Source organism: Anopheles bellator, chromosome 1, assembly GCF_943735745.2.
Source record: "Anopheles bellator chromosome 1, idAnoBellAS_SP24_06.2, whole genome shotgun sequence".
Classification (NCBI taxonomy): Eukaryota; Metazoa; Arthropoda; class Insecta; order Diptera; family Culicidae; genus Anopheles; species Anopheles bellator.
The window spans coordinates 57197169-57218518 of record NC_071285.1 but is presented as its reverse complement, the minus strand read 5'-3'; the positions used below and the strand labels follow the sequence as shown (position 1 = coordinate 57218518).

At 51.2% G+C, this 21350-nt stretch overlaps 1 protein-coding gene across 1 annotated transcript; it reads left to right on the top strand.

Annotated features, from left to right (window-relative positions):
* Positions 1 to 7397: 7397 nt before the first annotated feature.
* On the top strand, positions 7398 to 21340 carry LOC131206690 (mitogen-activated protein kinase kinase kinase 10). Its single transcript, XM_058199358.1, has 6 exons — positions 7398 to 7516; positions 13313 to 13867; positions 14268 to 14462; positions 16104 to 16769; positions 16846 to 18339; positions 18713 to 21340. The coding sequence occupies exons 1-6, from the start codon at positions 7398 to 7400 to the stop codon at positions 19209 to 19211; spliced, it is 3528 nt and encodes a 1175-aa protein (XP_058055341.1). The 3' UTR covers positions 19212 to 21340.
* Positions 21341 to 21350: the final 10 nt, after the last annotated feature.

Here is a 21350-nt window from a genome sequence, read left to right as displayed (position 1 = left end):
GGATACAAATAAGAGCGGGAGAGAGACACGAAAGGAGCGGTGACGAGGGCGCCAAAGGCAAAGGAATGGTGGAATACAGCGACCAAACGAAAGGGCGAGACTGGACACTGTCTTGTGCTAATGCTACGCAAATGCTGTGAATTACGGTGGTTGCCCGATGCGCAGCGAACGGCAGCGCGCTGCTCCTGGCTCTGCTCTCCTTTTCCTAGGGAATGAATGGAACGTACTGTTGGAACGGTTTGAAAGTAGTGAAATCGGTCGTTGAAAGAATGTGTGTAGCCTTGAACAAATTCTGTACCGCGTAGGGACGACGACGATGACGGACCACAGGACCACACTCCGCCCCGGGAGAGTTATCCAAGTCCAAACGCTGTGGCGCGAGAGATGGCGAACAGCGAAAGCGCGAAGCGGTTACAAATGTCGCAATGTGTTTTCTGTTTTTCAATAAAATGGTGATATAGTTACTGTTGCGCGGACTGCGGACACAGATAGGACTCTCCTCGAGATAGAACGATTAACACACAGCAGCGGGCGGCGCAGGGTGATGCAACAGTTAGGAACCAGAGTTAAACCGAGTTTGGCAGAGAGTAGAAAGAGACTGCAGCGAAGCAAAAAGAAAGTAAAAACAAAATTACAACCGAATGCTGAAACCAAATGTGTGTTGCCGCCTGCAAAAAAAAAAAAATGAAACAAACGGGCGGATGGCGACAAACAAACGAATTGATATCTCAAAAATCAAAAAAGCGGCAGCATAGCTCTACCATTTACCACATGATATAGATGGGTACTTGACTTGACCAAACCGTGTTAAAATGCAGGGACAACCAGGGACGGGGCGGGACGGGACAGAAACACACACACACATTGGTTACGCGGGCGGCGTGTGCATTGATAGTGGTTTGATAACGCACGCGATCTGCATGGGCGGCCTCCGTGGGCCGAAGTGACTGGGCGAAGCAAAAAGGATGCATGGTAATAATATTAAAACGGATGATATAGTCGCGCGGGGCGAGATCGAATAAGGAAAATTGTTGTAAAAATAAGCCGAAACAAGGTTATAACCTACACACCTGTGTGCTGCGCCCCTCCCCGGGGGACAGAGTGGTTTGAACATAGGGACGAGAACGGAACGGAACAAAAGAAGAGAAAACATACGCGCACTGTGCTGTGTGTACGGCTATTATGGTGTGTGAAACTGAACAAAAAAAGAGAAAAAACAAACCAAAACAAAAGAAACGACAAAAAAATACAACAAAAACACAAAAACAAACACCACCACTGCAGGTTCTTTCTATGTGTGGGGCTTTACTGCGGCTCAAGTTGATAACCGTCGTGAAAGAAAGTGCAACGACCCCCACCGGGATAAGCGATCGTGCAATGCGTTTGATCCGAAAAATGATTTATAGACCAAAAGTCAAGTTTCTTGGAAATCGTCTCTGGACCCCGCGTTCGAAAGACATCTTTTCTTGGTGGGCCTTCACGTACCCGTCACGGCTTTGTTCGTTGAACACCCCACAAGCCCCCATGGGATTCTGCTATCTGCGGCGATCGCCAAGAACGATCGATGCTTTAATACCCATTTCCGCCCAAACAGGTTTCGGAAAGTCGATCGCGGTGGCGGTGGAAAGCAGTGCACCCGTGAAGCGATCGCGGTCCAGTTCAGCGGGGGGGCCCGTTTCCGAAACAGGTTCCACCACCGCCGCTGTTTGCCGACAGCGCGTAATTACGGTTCTCCGATGCTGCACCGAATCGGGGTCCGCCCCGCGCTTTCCTTTGCTTTTTATCACACGTGATCCTGTGGCCGAAGTGGTAGCGCAGGAAAGAAAACAACACCAAAACGCACGCCCCGAGGGCTTCTTGCTTTGACTTCTCAGGGCCCCCAGGATGACTCATCCTTCGAGATGCTTAAGACACATTTCTGCGCCATCCCTTTCCGATTCTTCACGCTGCGGGTCAATTATCAACAGAGGGGAGACAGGGACGCGTCGTTTTTTTTGTTCCTTCATTACATATTCAACGATCGTTTGATGGTGACGGTCCAAGAAACGCACCACCCGAGCGCCCGAGTCAATAATTCAAGGAACGAAGGATCGTAGAAAAACAGAAAACCTGATCACAAACTCACACGGAACCGGGGCAAAGTGTTATGGGCTAAAGAACTCGGAGGCCAAGCAGTGTGCGCGGTGCGGGCCGATTTAAGGCAGGAGAAAAGTTGAAACGCTACTCCTTTGAAATGTCGGTTGTCGTAGCAACCAGGGGGAAAAAAAACCACGGAGAAGATTTCACTGTGCTATCGTTTGTGTTGTTTGCTTTTAGCAATCGGAAGACTTGATCGCGGCAGAAGACGACGAACTCGTGCTCTGGTACGTGTTTTGATCGTTTGCCCAAAAATCATGAGTCATAAGACGGCACTGTGGGTTAGTGTTGTGTTTTTGTACTTTTAGAACCTTTAAACCGGCTCGCCTCTGATCTGCCGTTGGTTTTGTTTATCTTCCAAACACGCTTCGTAAGAAAGAAAGCACTGGAACCATGCAATTGAAAAGGATGTAACATTATAATGATTTAACTAACATCTCCTGAACATTTTCTGTACATGTCGACTTCGATTGTGGCCGACAACTCACCGCAAAAGAATGCGCAAAGAACACAAGTGCGTTCCCGAGGTGGTGTAGCAACTTTCTACGGCAGGACCCCGATGATAATGGACGGAAGGAACATAAACACATTCCCGTTGTCACGAAGGCATCTTTACGGGTCCGCCGGTCGGGGTGCTTTTCGCCATCCCCTAGCGAGCGCAAGTAGGACACACAGCGAACCCTGACTTCTTCCTTCCTCGAGAGAACCCCTTTTTTCCTTTCCTTCTACGATCGACCAAGAAATGTACCTGCTGCCGTCCTAGTCCGGTTCGTCCTGGCCGTTTCAAGTAATGTGCCGATAACGTGTTTTCGGCAAGGGGCATTTAGATCCCTTCTGCGTTTGCCAAACTCTTACGACACCTTTCGGGAGCGAGCAAGAAGGGAACCAAAAGTAAAGAAGATAATTAGGCTGGGCAGGGAGCGAACAGGGGCCGGTTTGTGCCCCTTTTTTCTTGGCAAACTGCAACTTGAAGCTTGTATGGTGTGCCAAGTGCCATTTCTAATGCGCTTCCATGCGTTCGCCCTTATTACAAAACATTGTGCCACCTGCTTGAAGGATTCGAATGTTCTTGCCGCATACGAACGGAAAGCCGCAAAAGGATACCCGAGTCGGAGCCAGGTTCCGTTTTCCTCGCTCTCTTTCACTCGTTCGGACACTGGTGCTCTTAGGTGGACAGTGGTTATCTCGCCTTGCCTCCCAGGGATTCGTCTCGGCCGTTGGCCTTAGTGTTAGTGCGCTGCACCGGGGCCGTTGCGAAGGTGCTTCGGTGCTTCGGTCGCCACCCCGCCACTTTCTGTACCCTTCGTTTCGACGTGTGTCTGTATCGAGATTCGCGGCCACTTTTATGCTATTTGCTCGCGAGAGCGTACGTAGGAAGGAGAGAGCGCGATATAGATGATGCTGCTTCGGAATGGCGTGTTCGGAACCGTGCGTTCGGAATTGCCGATTGTTTCGTTTCAGTTTCCACCGAAGTCGCCCGTCGGACGGTCGAACGCGGGCGGATTTAGTGAACTTTTCCGCAACAATTGTGCGAAGAAAGCAAAGAAACGCGTGTGCTGGAAATGTGGGAATTGGGCACACGTAAAACCTGTGACATCGGAGCAACCCCATAGAAAAAGAGGTGGCAGTGCGTCGCTCCGATCCAAGTGCACCGTGGAGAGCAAAGATAGGCCCGCTGCATCGGCCCCTGTGCAGCTCGAAATGAAAAGTGAATGCGTGTCGTAAAGGTGGCCACAGTGCGAAAGTAACCGAACCGGCGGATGTCCCTGCCACCACCGTTTTCGCAGAGTTTGTGGACGAGTTTTGGAGGCTTTTTGGCAGCCATTTTGAGCGCGTAGCATGCGAGCAGCGAACGGCGAAGAGGAGAGCGTGTAATGTGCGCGAGGCTGCGCGTGCGCCACCAACGAGAGAGAGGCACGTGAGGTGAGCGAAACAAAGCTACTCGGCAAACGGCAACAGAAACAACAAAACAACAAAAACACAACACGGTGCTGTGTGTTTGTGGTTGCCGCGCGAGAAAAGCGCGAACGGAATGCTTTTGTGGACATTAACGGGCGTGCAGGTGTGTGTCTGTGTGCCAGTCAAACGGGATTAAAGCCCGCACGCACGTGTCGGTAATTGTACGCCCGACGCGAGGGGACCCACCACCGCCGCCGTTGCCATTGTGTCCCCGTAGCCGCGGACCGTGCTGCGCTGGTGTTAGTGTATCGAGCGTGGCCGCGAAGTGCACCGTCGGAAAATATTTATTACCGTTCCGTCGGTCGGTCGGCAGTGCCTCGGTGTTTGTTGCGGCACAGTGCGTCTGTACACGGTGGGTTTTCCCCACACCGAGCGGTGCTCTCTGGTGTTTAGTTTTTCCCTGCAAGCGTGCTGCGAGTGAAAATACTACGGAAAATTAGCTAAAGGTTTTCGGCAAATCTAAACAACTGTTCCGCGCTGAGTACTTGAAAGGTAAGCTTAAGCCTGGGTTGCTAGGATTAACTTTTTCACCACGCATAAGATACAATAAAAACAATATTGCCCATCCGCGGTTGCTATGGAACGCAGTGCGGTTGAGTGTCTCTTGTGGTGCCCAAGGATATCGGCCTGACCTCACATTCATCGGCGTCCCCGTAATGGAAATATCTTAAATATTTTTGTAAATCAACGGTATAATTGAATTTTCCGTTCGCCTTGTGAATGAAAGACATTCGAAAGACTATCGCACAATCCGCCGTATTCTCCGGCGGTCCGTGGCCCCGTTGCAATCGCAATAAAAGAAATGCCAGCAACGGCCGTGCCGTGTGTAACTCGTTTGATGGATTTTATTGATTTTTTCGAGTTGCGTCTTTGGCGCGACGATGGCAAGAAACTATCCGGCCACTATCTCGCGAACGGCTGAAATGGAATCCGCCGACCGAGTACTGCCCTAGGTAGCCTTCGTGGCGGCGACGACTTCACTCTGCGTGCGTCACAGAGACACAGCGTTTATGCTGCTGCGTGTGTTTTGCCCCTTGTGCGGACAGACCCCGTCCTCGATAGTGATCGAATTTCGCAAAACGGACAAACCAGTCGCCCGGCGGCGGCGGGCTATTGTGTGTGACGCAATGGCACACCGAAACGTATAATTGTTCCACCAACCGATAGCGAGCGGCCGCGGACCGCGGACCGAGTTTCAATGTTGTAACATTTCCCCAACATCCTTGCTTCGTGAGTTTAGGGGCACTGATCGGTGAAGTATTTTGAGTAGCTTCCAATTATCACTTCGCACAGCGATCCTGCACTTCAATACCGTGCGCTGAACATTAACAATATTTGTTGCTCCTAGGAGTACTTGATTGTAATGGTTCCAACTGTCACTGTCATGTACGTTAGCTCGTAAATTTCAACAAAAAGTATCAACTTGACAGCGTTACTTTCTAGATTTGCACGAATAATGACCCTTCGAAAGTGCAAAGAAAAAATCCCCAAAAAGGAAGTTCTCGTGTCGCTGCATAATATTTCATTTTTACAATCGCATAAAAAGGCAAAAAGTTCCGTGAGTGTATCGCTGTTGCGTGTTTGTCTTCTTGTTGTTTTCGGGGCACCACGGGGCGAAGCTCGCGCACACGTGCGCTATGATCCGAACGGCGCCGCCACCACCACCACGCTGCGGCCATCTGTGGGTCCGGGTGGTCCGACGCGTTAAGCCCAATCCTGCGGCAAGGGTTCGTCGCTTTTGCTGCGCGATATGCACTTCGCACCCCGTTCTACGCTCTTCAGGGGGGTTGATGGACGAAGAAATCGAAAATGTATTTACCAAGGGTCCGACCGACGACGCAAGAGTGTGCAGGCACCCCCTCTCTCCAGGTGTGTCGTGTCTGTCGTGTGGATTAACTCCGTCAAGACACGCTGACCACCGGCTGGCCCGGCCGTGCAGCCGTCCTTCTATGGTTACGGTTATGTTTTTTTTCTGCTTTTTGTTTCACGGTACCCCCGCCGGTTTAATTTGGTGAACCCAGCTGCGGTTGCGTGTGATCATTATCTGCAATTGAAGTGCAATTGTTTTATGTATGAGTTCTCTCTGTACGCGCGCGCGATCAGTCGGTAAAGGGATAATGACCAAAATGGTGCGGTTAATTAATTTCAAAAGATAATGTGTGCAGGGTACAGTTTGCAAAATGGAAAGCGTGTGGCGATCTAAACAGCGTTGTCGGTTTGGGGTGGAAGAAATGGAAAATATTATTTATGGGTGACCGCCGCACTTCTAAATAGGCTCCAGTAGGAACTTGGACAAATCTTGCATTATATTCCAAAGATTTCATAACATTTGCAAATTCTCTCCGCTCACGGAACGGAATGGAGCCGGAATTGATGGAATAAATTGTGCATTTTTTAACAGTCTGCAGAAGGCGTTCTGCAGCGTTAGTTCCGGAACGCACTGGCACCCAGCCAGAAGCAGTTGACGGAGAGCTAGACTTTTTTGCTAGTTTTTATTTTTTGGATCTCCACAAGATTCGTTTGGCACCGGAACGGAACGATTCTTTTGGCTGTTTTCTCGTCTTCGCGCCCGGAGGGAGAAGTTAGTTTATGCGCAAAGTTTCGCGACGTCCCCCCTGTTGCCGGAAGTGTCTGGTCCTGTGTTGCGTAAGACATGGCGCGCACGAGGGGCGCATAAAACCGTCAACGCTTGGGTTCGGGAATAATTACCTTCACTCCGACGAGTGGCGTAAAATTTGTTTGTCACTCGAAAGTCGAGCGCTCCAGTGTACGATTCTTTATTCCCCAATTTTTATTATTAGTTTAATGTGAACTGGGTTTTATTATTTAAACCGAACACTAACACCCCTATTTTCTTTCCAACAGGGAGTACCTGATTAGCATTGAATCGGCCGAAGGGAACGGGCTTCGAAACAAAAGACAAACCGTTCGCACGCGTTCCCGTTCGATCCCGTGACCTGGACGTGCGCGTGACCCTTTGCGCGTAAAATGTGGCAACGTGAGAGGATCGCCTAGAAATTGACTGCTGTGAACCACAGATCCGAGATCGGGGTGCTTTAATGTTTCGCCAAAACGTTTGCGAGTTCTCAATGTGCCGCTGAACGGGCAAGGGTGCACGTGCTCCCGCCATCGATCGCTCGAAAGGATAGCGGAAAAAGTGTACAGTAAGAAGGAGAGCTTGGTGAAGGAAAATGTGTGCCATCATACGTAGGGCCGTAATACGCACTGCTGGCCTGGGGTCGTAAAAGTAGTAAACAAAGTGAGTGATTATCGAAGCGAATCAAACGAGACAACAGACAACGATGGATACGGGTGAAACTAGAGCTACCTCGAGCCAAGCGCATCTCGAGGACTACCAGAAGCGGAGCACCTCACTGCAGAACCTTGCCACCGATCAACCGGACCACCATCTCAGGAAAAGGTAAGAATTAGCATTACTAGAACCCAACTCATTTACTATCGAAATGCCTACTATGATGGGTCGGACAGTCGGACATGCGGATCCGCGAATCGCGAATGTTCTCTCTGTTGGGGAAAAAAACCTACAAAAGCTGTGGGCTCTCTGACAGCACGACTTAAGCCTTCGGCGCCAGTCTCTCTATCGTGCTGTCAGTTTTGCTCGCGACTCTCACTCGCGGTTCGCTCTCAGAGCTCGTTTCGCGGAGCAAGGGGTTTGTGCTCAGCGCTTAGTAGCTCGCGGGAGTCAGTTCCGCAGAGGAGTCGTTCGCCGACGCACTAACGTCAGAGATTCTGTGTCCGATCGATCGCGCGTTCCCAAGTTTTGTATTGTCGCCAGTGCGCCTGTGTTTTTTTTTCCACTTAATGCCGACTTTCACCGACAGCCTTTGTTGTCCGCCGCGCTGCGGTTGTGTCCGTGCTGTGTGTATCGCCAATTGCCCTTGACGAGTGGGTTTTCTCAAGGCCTTCCCGGTCGGTTTCAGACACGACGCATGGTTGTTTGTGCTGTGTGTTTCTGTGTGGGGTTGTGTGTGCCAAACAGTGATCGGACGATCGGAACACCTGCACATCTCGGTGATCCGCCATCTGACGTGTGTTCCGCATCGGCATACACCGGGGAGTTGTAAGCTTCCGAGCCTTTTGCAAATGTGATTCTAAATACCTCCAAAGTGTCCTGCGCGAGAGCGAGAGAAAAGAGCTCCCATCCTGATGATTGACAGCGAGCGCGATAGATCCGTGTGTTGTTTTGCGTGGCCTACTTTGGGCAGGCTGCTTTTGGCTCTATGCTGACGCGCGGTGGTGACCTTTGCTGGTGTGTGCCGAAAGCCTTGAGTAGAGAAACGAGAAGCCTGTGTAGTAGGCGCCGCCTGCTGGTGTGAGTGCGAACGCCTCTTTGGAAGCTGCGAAGCGTAAACAGAATGTAAAAAAATCAGTTTGATAGAAAAGTGGGATTTTTCGAGAAAGAAAGGCTCACGAGGTGGTCAAACTGCGCGTTGCAACACAATAGTGATTGATGGGCCAGGGGCTAATCGCCCGTTATCGCGATTCGGAGAACAATTCGGAGTGTTCTGAGAAAACGGAAGATTTGTGCACCGAGTGCTTATCGCTTATCAAATTAATATAGATAATCATAAATATCACCGCACCGCAGCCAAATCGTGTGCGGCCCACTTGCGCGAGATATCGCGCATTTGCGTGAAGCGAGACGGTCTCGCCCTTCCCAGACAGACAGCCAGACAGACAGACACGGCCGGAACGGGTCGTAAAACGTCCAACTTGATCGATCAACAGCCACCGAAAAACAACAACGGCGACCCCGGCGCGATGGTGTTTCGCGGCTCGTTCTTCGATCGCAACGGTGGGGATCCCCCCGATAAGCCAGCTCTGGAGAATGTCATCGTGAAAAAGGGGTTCGTATCCGTCTCCGTGCTCTCGCCCGGCGTCCACTAATAAGCGTATATGCAATTCGATCCGCCAAAGGGGAAAACAAATGCCTGCAGCCGGAAACATGGCGCGAGAAGGTAAAATGGTCCGTCGTGGAGCCGTAAGTCACGTCCGTAAAGTTGTCGGCAGTCGCCCCACGATCAGCGCCAAGTCGTGGGTTGTGAGACGTCGGTCGTGCCGATTCCCACGTGCGCCGTGGCCTGGAGTATGTTACTAAATGCGCACACCCCGTGAATGCCTAGGTTTGCTGTGTGGATGGTTAGAAGCTTTAGTCCGATTTCCGGTGCAATCCACTGCGAAGGGGGATCGACGGCAAGATACACGGCGACAGCATCCACAACACTTCTAGCGCGATCGTGCAATTGGCCTACAGAATGCAAATGAATCGATAAGCGACTTCCGCTGATCGTTTGGTATTAAGTCAGTCCGTCGCTGTCGCCGCTTTAAATTACGCGCCTGGCTCAGCCGGTCAGCCAGGCGTCATTTGCACTTTCCTACTATTAAATCCTCTACTCTCCGCTCAATCGTGTTCACGTTTTGAGCATAGCTCTATTTGCCCGTTTGCCCTTGTCACCCTTTTTTTTGCAAAAGGGTAATTGTCCAATAGGCTACACGATTTTTGTTATTCTCTTCTATTCTTTCGGTTCCGCTGTGTGGACACAATTTTAGTTCTAATACAACACGCCAGCCAGCGAGCGTTTGGGGGGTCGGTTGCCTTGGAGCGATCAACGATCTTTCGACAAAATGGCAGACATGGGGCTGCTGTGCGGCATTCCGATTGTTGTGTCGGTGAAAGAAGTAGATCAAACGTCACTCAAAGTTCATCTTCAGTGTCGGGGCGATTTGAGGTTGTGTCGACGGCTGACTGGCTGGCTGGCGGATGTGTGCTTCCGACTGATAAGGAACGCTACGCCACCGCCGGAGAACGTTATCACACGACAGCTACAGGGGCCCAGTACTTTCTTTCCTACCGGAGGCCAGTCCCTCCGATGCGCTAAGCCGTCCGTGTAACGCCCTTAATCGGATTAAGCGAACAACACCTTCGCGCATCGATTCCCCGCGGGGTCTTGACAGTGGGTTGCGTGGTTTCGGGCGCGGAACCTTGTCTGGTGTCACAACGCGAGAATCTTTGCGTCATCCTTTTTTCCACCTCCCAAGCTCGCCTTTTATGGTTAGAGTATGCGCTAAAAGCGTTTGCTTCATTATCATGCTCAGTAACTGACCTAGAGGGGGGCCCATTTCAAAACATGTTGAGCACTGGCACGGCTTTTGTCACCCGATTGGACTCGGAGTTCCACACAAGAGACACAGGGAGAAAACAGGGCTTGAAAATGCGTCTCATTTTCCGGGCTGTGACCGCACGTGTCACAACGTGGCACAGCACAATCCGTGGGCCACACAATCAGCAAAGCGCTACCGAGGTCAAGTGCATCGAGCAGAGCCTTTTTCGTAGACCGGAGAAAACCGGAGCGGAACGAGGTTTTTCTAGGTTTGTCCGCGACCCGAAATTAAGGTGCGCGCGACGTCGCAAACTGCCAAGCTCGGCTGCGGATAGTGTTTCACACATTTTGTGAAACTAACGGCACTTTTGGGTTTCGTTTTCGGAACGTTGGCCTTTCGGTTGAAGCTCGCGTTTTCGCAATCGAAGTCTAACAAAACCCCCCAACATTGTGCGTTGGTAGCTGTTTTGGTTCGTCGGTACGATCGACGCCTGAGAACCTGAGAATCAGAACCAGAGCTCCACCGGACCGGGTTGGTGCCGAGTTGTTGGCAATGACCGAGACCTGGCTGCGGCGTGTACTGCGCAGCGCGTACAGTTTCCTTTTTCTTGCGTGCGCTTCAAACAAAGAACGATTAGCATGATGATGATGATTGGCGCGGGGGGGCGGGAGCATGATGGACAGAGCGCGGCTCTCGCGCCCGTGTCTATCGTGCGAGCAAAATGGCGTGGAATACAAATAATACGAAAATCCGATGTCAACGATCCGCAGGGCAGTCGTTAATCTAGCAAACGTTCAAATCCGTGGCGATGTCCCGCGGGGGCGCTGCCCTCTCTTTATGTTGAGCACCGGGGCGAGGATCACGTTTGTACGAAGAGTGCGACACGAAAGTTCGGATACCCGATATTTAAGGTAAGACTGTCAACGAGGAGTATTATTTGCGAGTTTTGAGACAGGCGCTTCAATTAATCAGTCAAAAACGTAAGGATTTAGCCGCTTGTAGCTTGTTCCTGTTAAATGAAAATATCACTAAAAGGAACGCGTTTTCTGGAACTTAAAGGAAGTGAAACCTTCGATCTCGGACCTTATTTGCCGCACTGTCTGTTACACTGTATGCGTGCCGCGACCGTAGCCAAGCGGCGGTGGTCCCAATGGCAGGCGCGATCGTCGCCAGATAGCAACCTACGTGAGATTCTTTCGTCTCTGCCAGCCATAAACGTAGCAGTGGCTCCTTTGATGGGCCCCTATGTTCGCTTGATTGTTGTGTGCAGATAGAAACGTCGACCCGAAACTTGTTTCATTCCCGCTGTGCGCCCCCCACCCCAGTTTTAATGATTCTTTCACGATCTCTGATCTACTCATTCTTAATGAAGTTGCTTCATTATCAAAAACTAATTAAATGTGTGACAACGAAATGGCAAAAACTTCAAGAACTCCATCGGTGTGTTCCGGGCGTCTCAAGTGTGGTGGCTATTCTCGCTCCTATAAGCGGCGGAAATAGGCGGGTTGATGACGCAAACGCAAACGTTTGTCTCGGTGGCCGGTATCGTTTTTTTTAAAGGCTAAGCTCAATAAACGGCTCTACACGATACCGAGCGACCGGTGGAGCAAGGAATACACGATTTACGGACATGTAATGGGCAGCTATAATCACGCATTGATTGTGTCCACCAGTGGTTAACCCTCGCGGGCCTCATTGGCGATAACACCGCGTATCCACCCGCGCACCTTATTAAGATTAGGTCAGCACGAGCGCCATCTTGCGTTCGGCTCACGGATCATGTACATTCTTGACGGTTCGACGGTTCAACTGCGGAAACACACCTTCCGGAGCCGAAGAAGTGGAACACGCGACACATTTCGACGGGGTGTATGTTTGACGTGCGTTGTTTATCTCACCCACAATGCAGATGTTTTCCCCTTCTATTCTGTTTAACTTTCGCGTGCTCTGGCAGTAGCTCTTTCGGCCTCCTTCTAGGGAACTGCGCGATATCTGGCTCTTTATTTTTTTGTCCACCCCGCGGCGGAAGTTTCTGTGGCATTTGTGTAAACGCACCGCCCCAGACGGTCGAGTCTATAACCCAGATTTTCGGAAACTATGGGAAATCTGCTGAAGGGGCCCATAAATGAAATGAAACGTTGACACGGGGTTCCATCTCCGGAGACCTGCAACCTGCTCCGCCACGCCACGGGCGGCACAGCTGATGATGATGATGGTGGTGGCGGCGGCATGTTGCACTATTATTGCGTGGCCACACCATCATTGCCAACGTCGAAGTTGAAGCTGATAAGATAAAGCGGTCACCAGCCAGCCGAGCGCGAAACGGCCCGGGGTGTCGATTTGGTGCAAATATTGAAGCAAGCAGCGCGTGAGGCGACGCAAAAGCAAAGACGCCATTCATTGGGTGGCCCCAAAACTGGGTACCAAACGGCGGACCACCACTTGGAGAGTGTGTTCAGTTTACGGCAAGCTCTTAATGAGCGGTTTTAGACATTCCATTCCGCCAGGCAATAAGAGAGAGTTATATTGATGGGCTTTTGCCGTATGCCGTATGCTAATGCATAAATGCGATAGAAAGTGGCCAACAGCAGCCATGTGATTGTTTCGGTCACACATCGGAGCTAACTATTTATAACCGCATGATGAAAACCCGACCACGCCACCTCATACGATGACGGTGTACTATTGCTGAGATAAGCTGGTTATGGCCTTTTTCCAGTGAAATATCCCGCGGTGGGTCAAACAAAGAAGTTGAGCCGACGTCTGAGACGAATTTTGAAAACACCCGACGGTGACACCTGCGGACTAACCTTCACCCTGGGCCCACCTACCCCGGGGTGCGACATTCGGGTACGAAAGGTTTCACAACGGATTTCCCAATCCGCTGGTGACCTTTCGCGGTGTGGCTGGCCAAACTATACTTTTGTTACGATTTGTGCTACACACCTTGGCCGGCGATAAGATAAAGTTGGTGTCTAAACAAACGCTGCTGCTTCCTGGTCTGTCGCCTGACCTGACTTCCGCACCGGTGGTCACGTTCGTACACGGCAGGGTACGGCATTCTGACAATGTTTTTTCTCGTCTCTCGTTTCAGTATGATGTCAATCCAGGAGGAGCTGGACCATCTGGGACTGCGGAAGGAACAGCAATCGGCACCGCCCTACCCGCAGCTGATCTACGGTGGTGACTATGGGCCCAACACGGACAGCAGCCCGGACATGGTGGCCCACCACGTGGCGGCCCACCACGTGGCGATGTGTGGTGGCAACGGGTGGCCCCAGATACCGGTCGGCACCGGTGAAGGGCCCGGTGTTGGCGTCGGAATGGGTGTCGGGGTTGGCGTCGACATGACCAACAAACCGGCCCCGATGAGCGGCTGGATGGATGGGCTGTTTGGCTGCATGCGGCCCGTCCTGTCGCTGATCGGCAAAAGCCACATCATGGAGATGAAGAACAAACAGACTGAGGACTGGGAGATCCCGTACGAAACGATCTCGGATATGGTGTGGCTGGGCAGTGGCGCCCAAGGTGCCGTCTTCTGCGGCAAGCTCCGCAACGAGCTGGTCGCGGTGAAGAAGGTGCGCGAGGCGAAGGAAACCGACATCAAGCACCTGCGAAAGCTGGATCACGAGAATATCGTCAAGTTCAAGTAAGTAGCGGACTAAGCCCCGGAAGCCCCGTTTGGCCGGTTTGGCATCCATCGCGTGCATTAGCAGTCACGTGCCAGGAGCAGAGGGTAGCAAGTATTAGTTTTCACCCTTCGAGCTATTTATATCGCGGAAGGAAGTTCGCCTTTTCGCCGGAATCCCCTCGAGGCCTCGGGAAGGTGCGCCGCGTATGAATTATAGTCCTGTCAATCGCGTGACTCGGTGTCGCTCCTTGGCGGCGTCCCATATGCACCTGGATTCGCTGCCCTGCAAACGGGCATAGTTCTAATGTCCCCGTTTACTTCTGCATCCCATGCGGGGTGGCCTGGATTGGATTGTGACTTCAGTGCCATGGTCTGACGTACCATTTTCGCATCTGTTCTCTTCCACACACGCTCACAGAGGGGTCTGCACTCAGGCGCCAGCGTTCTGCATCATCATGGAGTTCTGTCCGCACGGGCCCCTACACAAGAAGCTACAGGACCACGGCGGTATCATATCGCCCCAGCAGCTCGTCTCCTGGTCACACCAGATCGCCCTCGGCATGCAGTATCTGCACTCTCACAAGATCATCCATCGTGACCTCAAAAGTCCCAAGTAAGTCCCAGTTCCATGTTCCCGTACGCGCAGTGCGTTTATTTTGCATTTTGCATGAAGGGGAAAAACCGCTTATCACCCCCTGACAAACAAAAGAAGTGGAGAACCGGTCTGATGTGGCCATTAGTCTCGTGTTGTCAACAAATTCCCGCTGATAGCACGCCCCAGAGAATGTGATCTCATTGGCGTAGCGCTCAATTTTCGCTGCTGTAAAGATAAATAATGGGTGTAAAATGGGCATAGGCTAAGTTTAAAAGAAGATAAATTTTTCAAGCCATTTTGGACCACCCGAAACCAACCACAAGTAACTTATGTAGATCCCCGGACACAGTTTTGGAACTAGTTTTTTCGAAAGTCCACGGCCACGGCTGCGGGTGGGTGTCTTTCACTTGTCAGCCTCTGGTTGTTTTTATGTTTTACAAAACAAAAAATCAGCTCCATCAGAGTGTGCGCCGGATCGCTGGTGCCGACGTAAAAAAAGTGGATTGTTTTACGGGCTTAACGTGTAACGTAAACCCGGAATGAATTTTAACACGGCTGTCCTGAAGCATGACGCACTCCTTAGCGTGTGTCTGTGTTAGAGAGAGCCGTACAAAACTAGTTAATTTTTATTTTCCACGGCCTTTTACGGGGTTTTTGCTTTTTTGTAGGCCGCGAAAGAAAGTTAGTTTTTCTTTCCCTCTGCTGTGAATTGATCCGTGTGACAGATTTATTTTGTCACAGAGTTAGCGAAGCTTGGCTTTCTTATTGCGGAGAGACCGGGCAGAACAAGTTGCCATAGGCAATGCGAAAGAAGGTTCTGGTACGCTCTGAAGTGTATCGATTGGCGTCTAAGTAGGCTTAGGGTTACGCCGCAGAAAACATGGCGCCGATGGCAGCAACAAAACATAGCAAAGCATTGGATGTGGTGAAGTTTCGATACCTCTCATAACTTTTGGGTGGATAATTTAATCCGAACCACCAACCATCGATTGCCGTTCACCTAGTTTGGAAAAGGGGTTTTTATATTGCGCCACGAATCTGTACGGCCGATTAGTGGTTACTTTCTGTTTCCAACAACTGTCGATACCACACCGCCGCCAACAACCATCTGAGTGACCTTCGACAGTGCGGCGAGCCGGCCCGAAATATGATAGCCAACCGCATAGCGAATGACGTCACAAATGATGGGCCCACAGAGCGTGTATGTGTGATGTGTACGGTGGCATTCTCTTTACCTCCGGTAAAGAGGCGCTGGGAAAACCCAACCATTTTGGCGAACCCGGAATGGAAAAGCGGTACCGCATGATGTGCGAAGAAACGGTGCGTGGTGGGAAAGAAAACGACACCATTCGAAACGAAAGGTCACCAGCGACGGATGCAGGGCCACACTCTTTGGCGGGTTGTATTTATTGGCAACGAAAACAAACGCATGCGCCCCAGGGGGTCGCTCCTCGAAGCGGTCGCGTGTTGTGACCAAACGGCCTTCCCTTCGGAGGAGTAACCGGATGCTTTCCATTTTCCAGAGCGTTCCATGTACGTCACCGATTGGCTCACTGGCTGCTCTCTCTCTTATGCAATGCCCGTATGATGACGTAATGGGTACCGAGGACCGTATGATTTATGTTTTGCTTTTATCATCCCCAACCCGCAACAACCTAGCATCCTGATCGGCGACAATGACGTAATCAAAATCAGTGACTTTGGTACGTCGCGCGAGTGGAACGAGATCAGCACCAAGATGAGCTTTGCCGGGACGGTCGCCTGGATGGCGCCGGAAGTGATCCGTAACGAGCCGTGTAACGAGAAGGTGGACATCTGGTCGTACGGTGTTGTACTGTGGGAGCTGCTGACCGGCGAGGTCCCGTACAAGAACGTCGACTCGTCGCAGATTATCTTCGGGGTGGGCAACAACTCACTCTACCTGCTCATACCGAGCTCCTGCCCGGAAGGATTCAAGCTGCTAATCAAACAGTGCTGGAGCCCGAAACCACGCAACAGGCCATCGTTCAAAATCATTCTCCAGCATCTGGACATTGCCGGGCGCGAACTGCTGCAGGCCTGTGCCAAGGAGCAGCTCGCCGGGTACTACGAGACGCAAAAGTCGTGGCGCGAAGAGATTCGCAGCCACATGACCAAGCTGACCAGCAATGGGATGAACATCCAGAAGTATGAACAGGATCTGATACAGAAGCGCAAGGACGAATGGAAGCACGCGCAGGACATTCGCATGATGTACGAACGGCGCTTGGAGCGAACCAACACCCTGTACCTGCAGCTCAGCGCCTACTACCTTCAGCTCGAGCAGAAGGAGCGTGACATTGCTGAGTAAGTTGAGCCGGGAGACGGGATGGTTGCCATGGTTAGATATGGCCTCGTTGTTCATTCATATTTTTCCTTCCAGGCGTGAAAAGCACTTACCGTACAAAGCGCGCAAATGTACCCTTCTTAAACGCGGATCGGACAAAGCCGGCCGCAAACGGACACCGTTTAGTTTTCCTTCCATGGCGGCTGCCCTACCCGGTGGGTGCGGCGAGTCTACGACACCTAGCCCAACGGCGCCTACCGGCCGGTGGCCGGTGGTGGTCACGTCACGGGCGGCCCTCTACGCTCAGCTGAATCCTTCCGGCCCGCAGGGTGCCAAGTCGGTGGTGGTGGCTCCACCTCCCCCCTACAGCACGTTAGCCCCACTAGCAACGGCCGTAACGAGCGGTGCAACGACGGCAACAGTCTCACAACCCCTCAACACCAGCTCCGGTGGGCTTCCGGTAACACTGACTACGACGGCTTCGGGAAGGACAAAAAAGCTGCGCCACCGAAGGGTCGGTTCTGGGACGTTCAACTCACCGAAAGCCAGTCCCAGCCGTGACCGACGGGTACAGAGCGAACCGGAAACGCGCCACGTCAAGCTCGTCGACATGGAAACGCAAACGGATGCCATGGACATTAGCGAGACGGATGCGAGTCCGAGCCCGAACGTGGCAACGAAACGCATGTCCACGAGCTTACGTGAGGTGGAGGAGGAGGACCAAGAGCGCGAGCGCGATGGGGCTTCGCTGGGTGGGTTGAGAAGCGAAGCAGCACCGGGAAGTCGGGACGATGGATCGCCGGTGGACGAGCAGCGTAGCAGTGTTTACCGGTGCAGCAGTAAGCCACAGTCAGAGGACGACGGGGAAGTGCCTGAGGACGAGGAGAACGGCAACTCGATCTCGATATCGACGATGACGAACAGCCGCAGTAGCGACATGATGACGACCAGCGGTGGAACCAGCGAGCACCATCGCTACGGACGGCGATTGCAGCAACAGCAGCAGCAGCAGCAGCACGGCAACCTACAGGAAGAGGAAGCGGACGGTGACGTCGAGGAGTACGAGGACGACGGGGAGCGTGAGTGTTCCAGCCCGGATCCGATCATGGACGCGATGAACAGCAACGAACGGCTCGATCGTGCTTGTAGCGACGACGATAAGATCGATACTCTCGATCGGAAGGTGAACATCATGACGGAGCGGCTGCAGAGCGCAGCGGTGATGGCCTACGGGAACCTGCTCAACGACAACAACGTGATCGTGTACCGTTGCCAACAGCAGAGGCTCGGCTCCGGAACTGGCGTGACGAAGCAGCAGCAGCAGCAGCAAACCGTTGAAGGTTCCACAATTCTCATGAAACATCCGGCTGCGGGAGGCAACTTGAATGCTGGAGGCGGAGGTGTTGGGGCGTACCTGTACAGTGGCCCACTGGCCGCACCGGGTAGCGCTGCCAAAGGAAGCGACGAGACGGGGCGTGTCGAGCGGAGGCTTTCGGAGCATCAGGACGAGCGGTGTACGGACAGTTGGACCGACGAGGAGGGCGAAGAGCCCGTCGAGGAGCTATTCAACTATGCGCTTCGTCGCAAAAGGTGAGCAAAATGAGTCATAAGATTATCATCAGGTCATGATAAGATGACACGATAACGGGGGCTGCCCCGTGCTTGTTTTAACGGTTGTTTCGATGATAGGCTGGTTTTGCTCGAGATCTAACTTGGTTGTGTTCGGTACCACGCATCGGGCACACTGGAGTCCCCTTCTTATCAAATGCCGCTACATGTGACGAATCATTACGTTGGAATCTCGTGATGTTTCCGCTACTTGTAGGCGAGTGGTTAAATAACCGGCAGATTACGTGGCTATTTATGACCTCTCCCCGTCTTAGTAACAAAAGCCCGGGTCACATTTATGAGGTGCAATTAACTTGAAGTTAATCGAACTCTTCTCCTGCTTTGTCGTTTTCAGTTTGGGACGTCTTCCGATTAAGCGGAGCCGCCGGTGCAAGCATGCCAGCACGACAACGTCCGGGTCAGCTGTCGTGAGTCAACCCAGCCAACCAGCAGCCGCTTCCAACGGTTGTGGTGGTGGCGCCGATCACCATCACTCGCTACCGATCGTGCACCGCAAGATCCCGTCGAACGTGACGATCTCCGACGAGGAAAACACCTCCGAATATAGTCACGCACCGTCAAGCCAACGGTCGACGCTTGAATCGAACCCGGAACTAGCGTCCGCCGTGGTAATGAAGAGTCGACGGAGCGATCGGAATGCGCTGAAGCAACAGATACTCATGCAAAAGAGTACCACATCGGCAAAAGATACGGATGACGACGATGGCGACGACGACAACAGGGCGGATAGCGATGCCGAGCAGCAGGAATCTAGTGAGAGCAGTTCTGACGAAGAAGGAGCTCGAAGAGACGTTGCTCCAGTGGCCGACGTCGTCAATGGTAATCGCATGTAGAGGACAGCGATCGTTCGATCCGATGCCAGATGATGCCATTTGGTTAGGCGTTTGATGCTCTAGATCTAGACTCTAATCGCCTACCTAATTGTCTTGAGCGACCGTCTCATTATTGTTGTACATGCGTTTTTTTGGGGGTAAAAAGATTCTGTTTATCTATTGTGTGTTCTGTTACATTTCGAAAAATTAGTTCAAGTTGCCTTTTAGCGGTGCCTTTTGCGTTTCCCTGTTTTTGTCCTGTTATTTGCTACTAGCTTGTTCTTTGTTTCATCTCATTTGCCTCTGTTTGCAATGTAATTGTACATTTCGTAGTTCCGTCCCTCTTCTGGCACAGAGCAGAGCCTCCCTTTTGCGGGTACATGCCGACTGGAAGTGTGAAGCTGGCCAAGCTGGTTCACCTTTGCCGGTTGGTCTCTTTAGTATTAAGGAACCAATGCATCGATCTGCTGTACGATGGAAGCGGGAGAAATTCGAGGTATTGCGAAACATTCCTTGTCCGCGTCGTCGCCGAGAGGATATTATAGACTTTACGGGTGGTGATTTGGTGTGTACGGACGACGTGTGCCGTGTGTCGGCATGCGACTGTATTGTGAATGAGAGACTGATTCAATCGAGATAACTATTAATTGGGCGGCTTTATCCTGTTTGATTGTACACACTCTAATGGGCGCTTGAACCCATTAGTCCCATCGGCGGAGTCATTCCAATACGTAGTTCATAAGCGTATTCTATAGAGCATATATACTATCGACACAGTAATCGAACACGGTGCAACAATCGGACAGAGCGCGTACGAAAAGCTTGTGTGAGAGCGTACCTACAAATCATGGTGGCCTATTTTACAGACGATATCTGTCGCACTTAGTTGTTAACGTAGGCTTAATTATTTTGGAAGTAAGTTCGGTCCCCACAGACCCCGAAATATTGTGAATAATCGGTGCCCCATTGCGAAAGGTTGGGCGGTTGGGTAGTAGCAATGTAAATGCATGAAATACCTCTAAAGAACACGCAAAACTTGGGTAAATGTTGTGCATTCTTGTGTACATAATGTTCCACAATGATTACTTTTGCAGTCTGAGTTTATCAGTTCCTATTGATGTCCTACTAATTTTTCAACCCACTTACTTTAAGATCGGCAAAAACATTCCGCTGTAATGTGTTTAGATAACGTTTCAAATTCCTCGATAAACACAAACATTTCAACCATTACTCGAGCCTCTAATGCTACCATTTGCCTTACTGCGGAAACAGTGCGTGAACCCACGGACCCACGGATGTCGCTGATAGCGTTTGAAGTCCACTCTCCACAGCAAACTCTTTGGTACCTGGTCCTTGAGCGCTTGGTCGCTTTCATTGGATAAACGCAAGTCAAATTTCTAAAATGCGGTCCGCAAAACAAATGATTTATATTTGGAAGAATACGGAGCTGTTACTGAATTGCAATCGATGAACCTGGCGTTTTGCCTAGCAGAAATGGTGCATACCGTGAGAGATATTATTTTTCGGAAGGTTTTCTAGTGTAAATTGCATCTCAGAACATCCCAACGAAGCGGCAAGGGGCCACCTAACCAGCCGGGGGCTGAACGGTAAGATACGAGAGAGAGGCAAAGTAGAAAGTTTTCATATGTGTGCGCCTGTCTGCACGTGGCTTGTACGGCACTTTTTACGTATTTTTTCTACTGTTGCGAACAAAAGCAGAAGCTGGTTTATGTTTGCCCTAGCGAAGCTGTAGTCTCTTTGAGCGAAATAAATTATAACTCCAACTATATTGTAATGAACAGTTATCCGGAAAGCAAGAGACAGATATAATGGAACTATAGTAATCGTTGTTGATCTGGCAGTCTCTAAATTACAAACATAATAGATCCAAATTCTTCTCTCTCCAACGCCACACTATTAACGTCTGCAAATGTGTACTCTCCAACGCGCAGTGCTTCAATACAAAACCAGCATATATGGGAAAAGGAACATGAAACCCACAACAAAAAACAGGGAGGACGTAGGAAAGCAAACGAATGGTAGATGAAAACCTCGTGTAAATCCACTATAGTCTTGTAAGGTAGTCAGCCCAACTGGCTAACGGAAAGAAGTAAGGGTCTAAGAAGGTGCAAACGATGCGAGGTAATGATTGTCGCAGTA

What these genes read in the sequence shown, in the direction of transcription:
- LOC131206690 (XM_058199358.1), top strand. Translation starts at nt 7,398, where the DNA reads ATGGATACGGGTGAAACTAGAGCTACCTCGAGCCAAGCGCATCTCGAG. An exon ending in GAGAATATCGTCAAGTTCAA is followed by an intron (nt 13,868 to 14,267) that starts GTAAGTAGCGGA and finishes ACACGCTCACAG; the next exon opens with AGGGGTCTGCACTCAGGCGC. An exon ending in AAGGAGCGTGACATTGCTGA is followed by an intron (nt 16,770 to 16,845) that starts GTAAGTTGAGCC and finishes TTTTCCTTCCAG; the next exon opens with GCGTGAAAAGCACTTACCGT.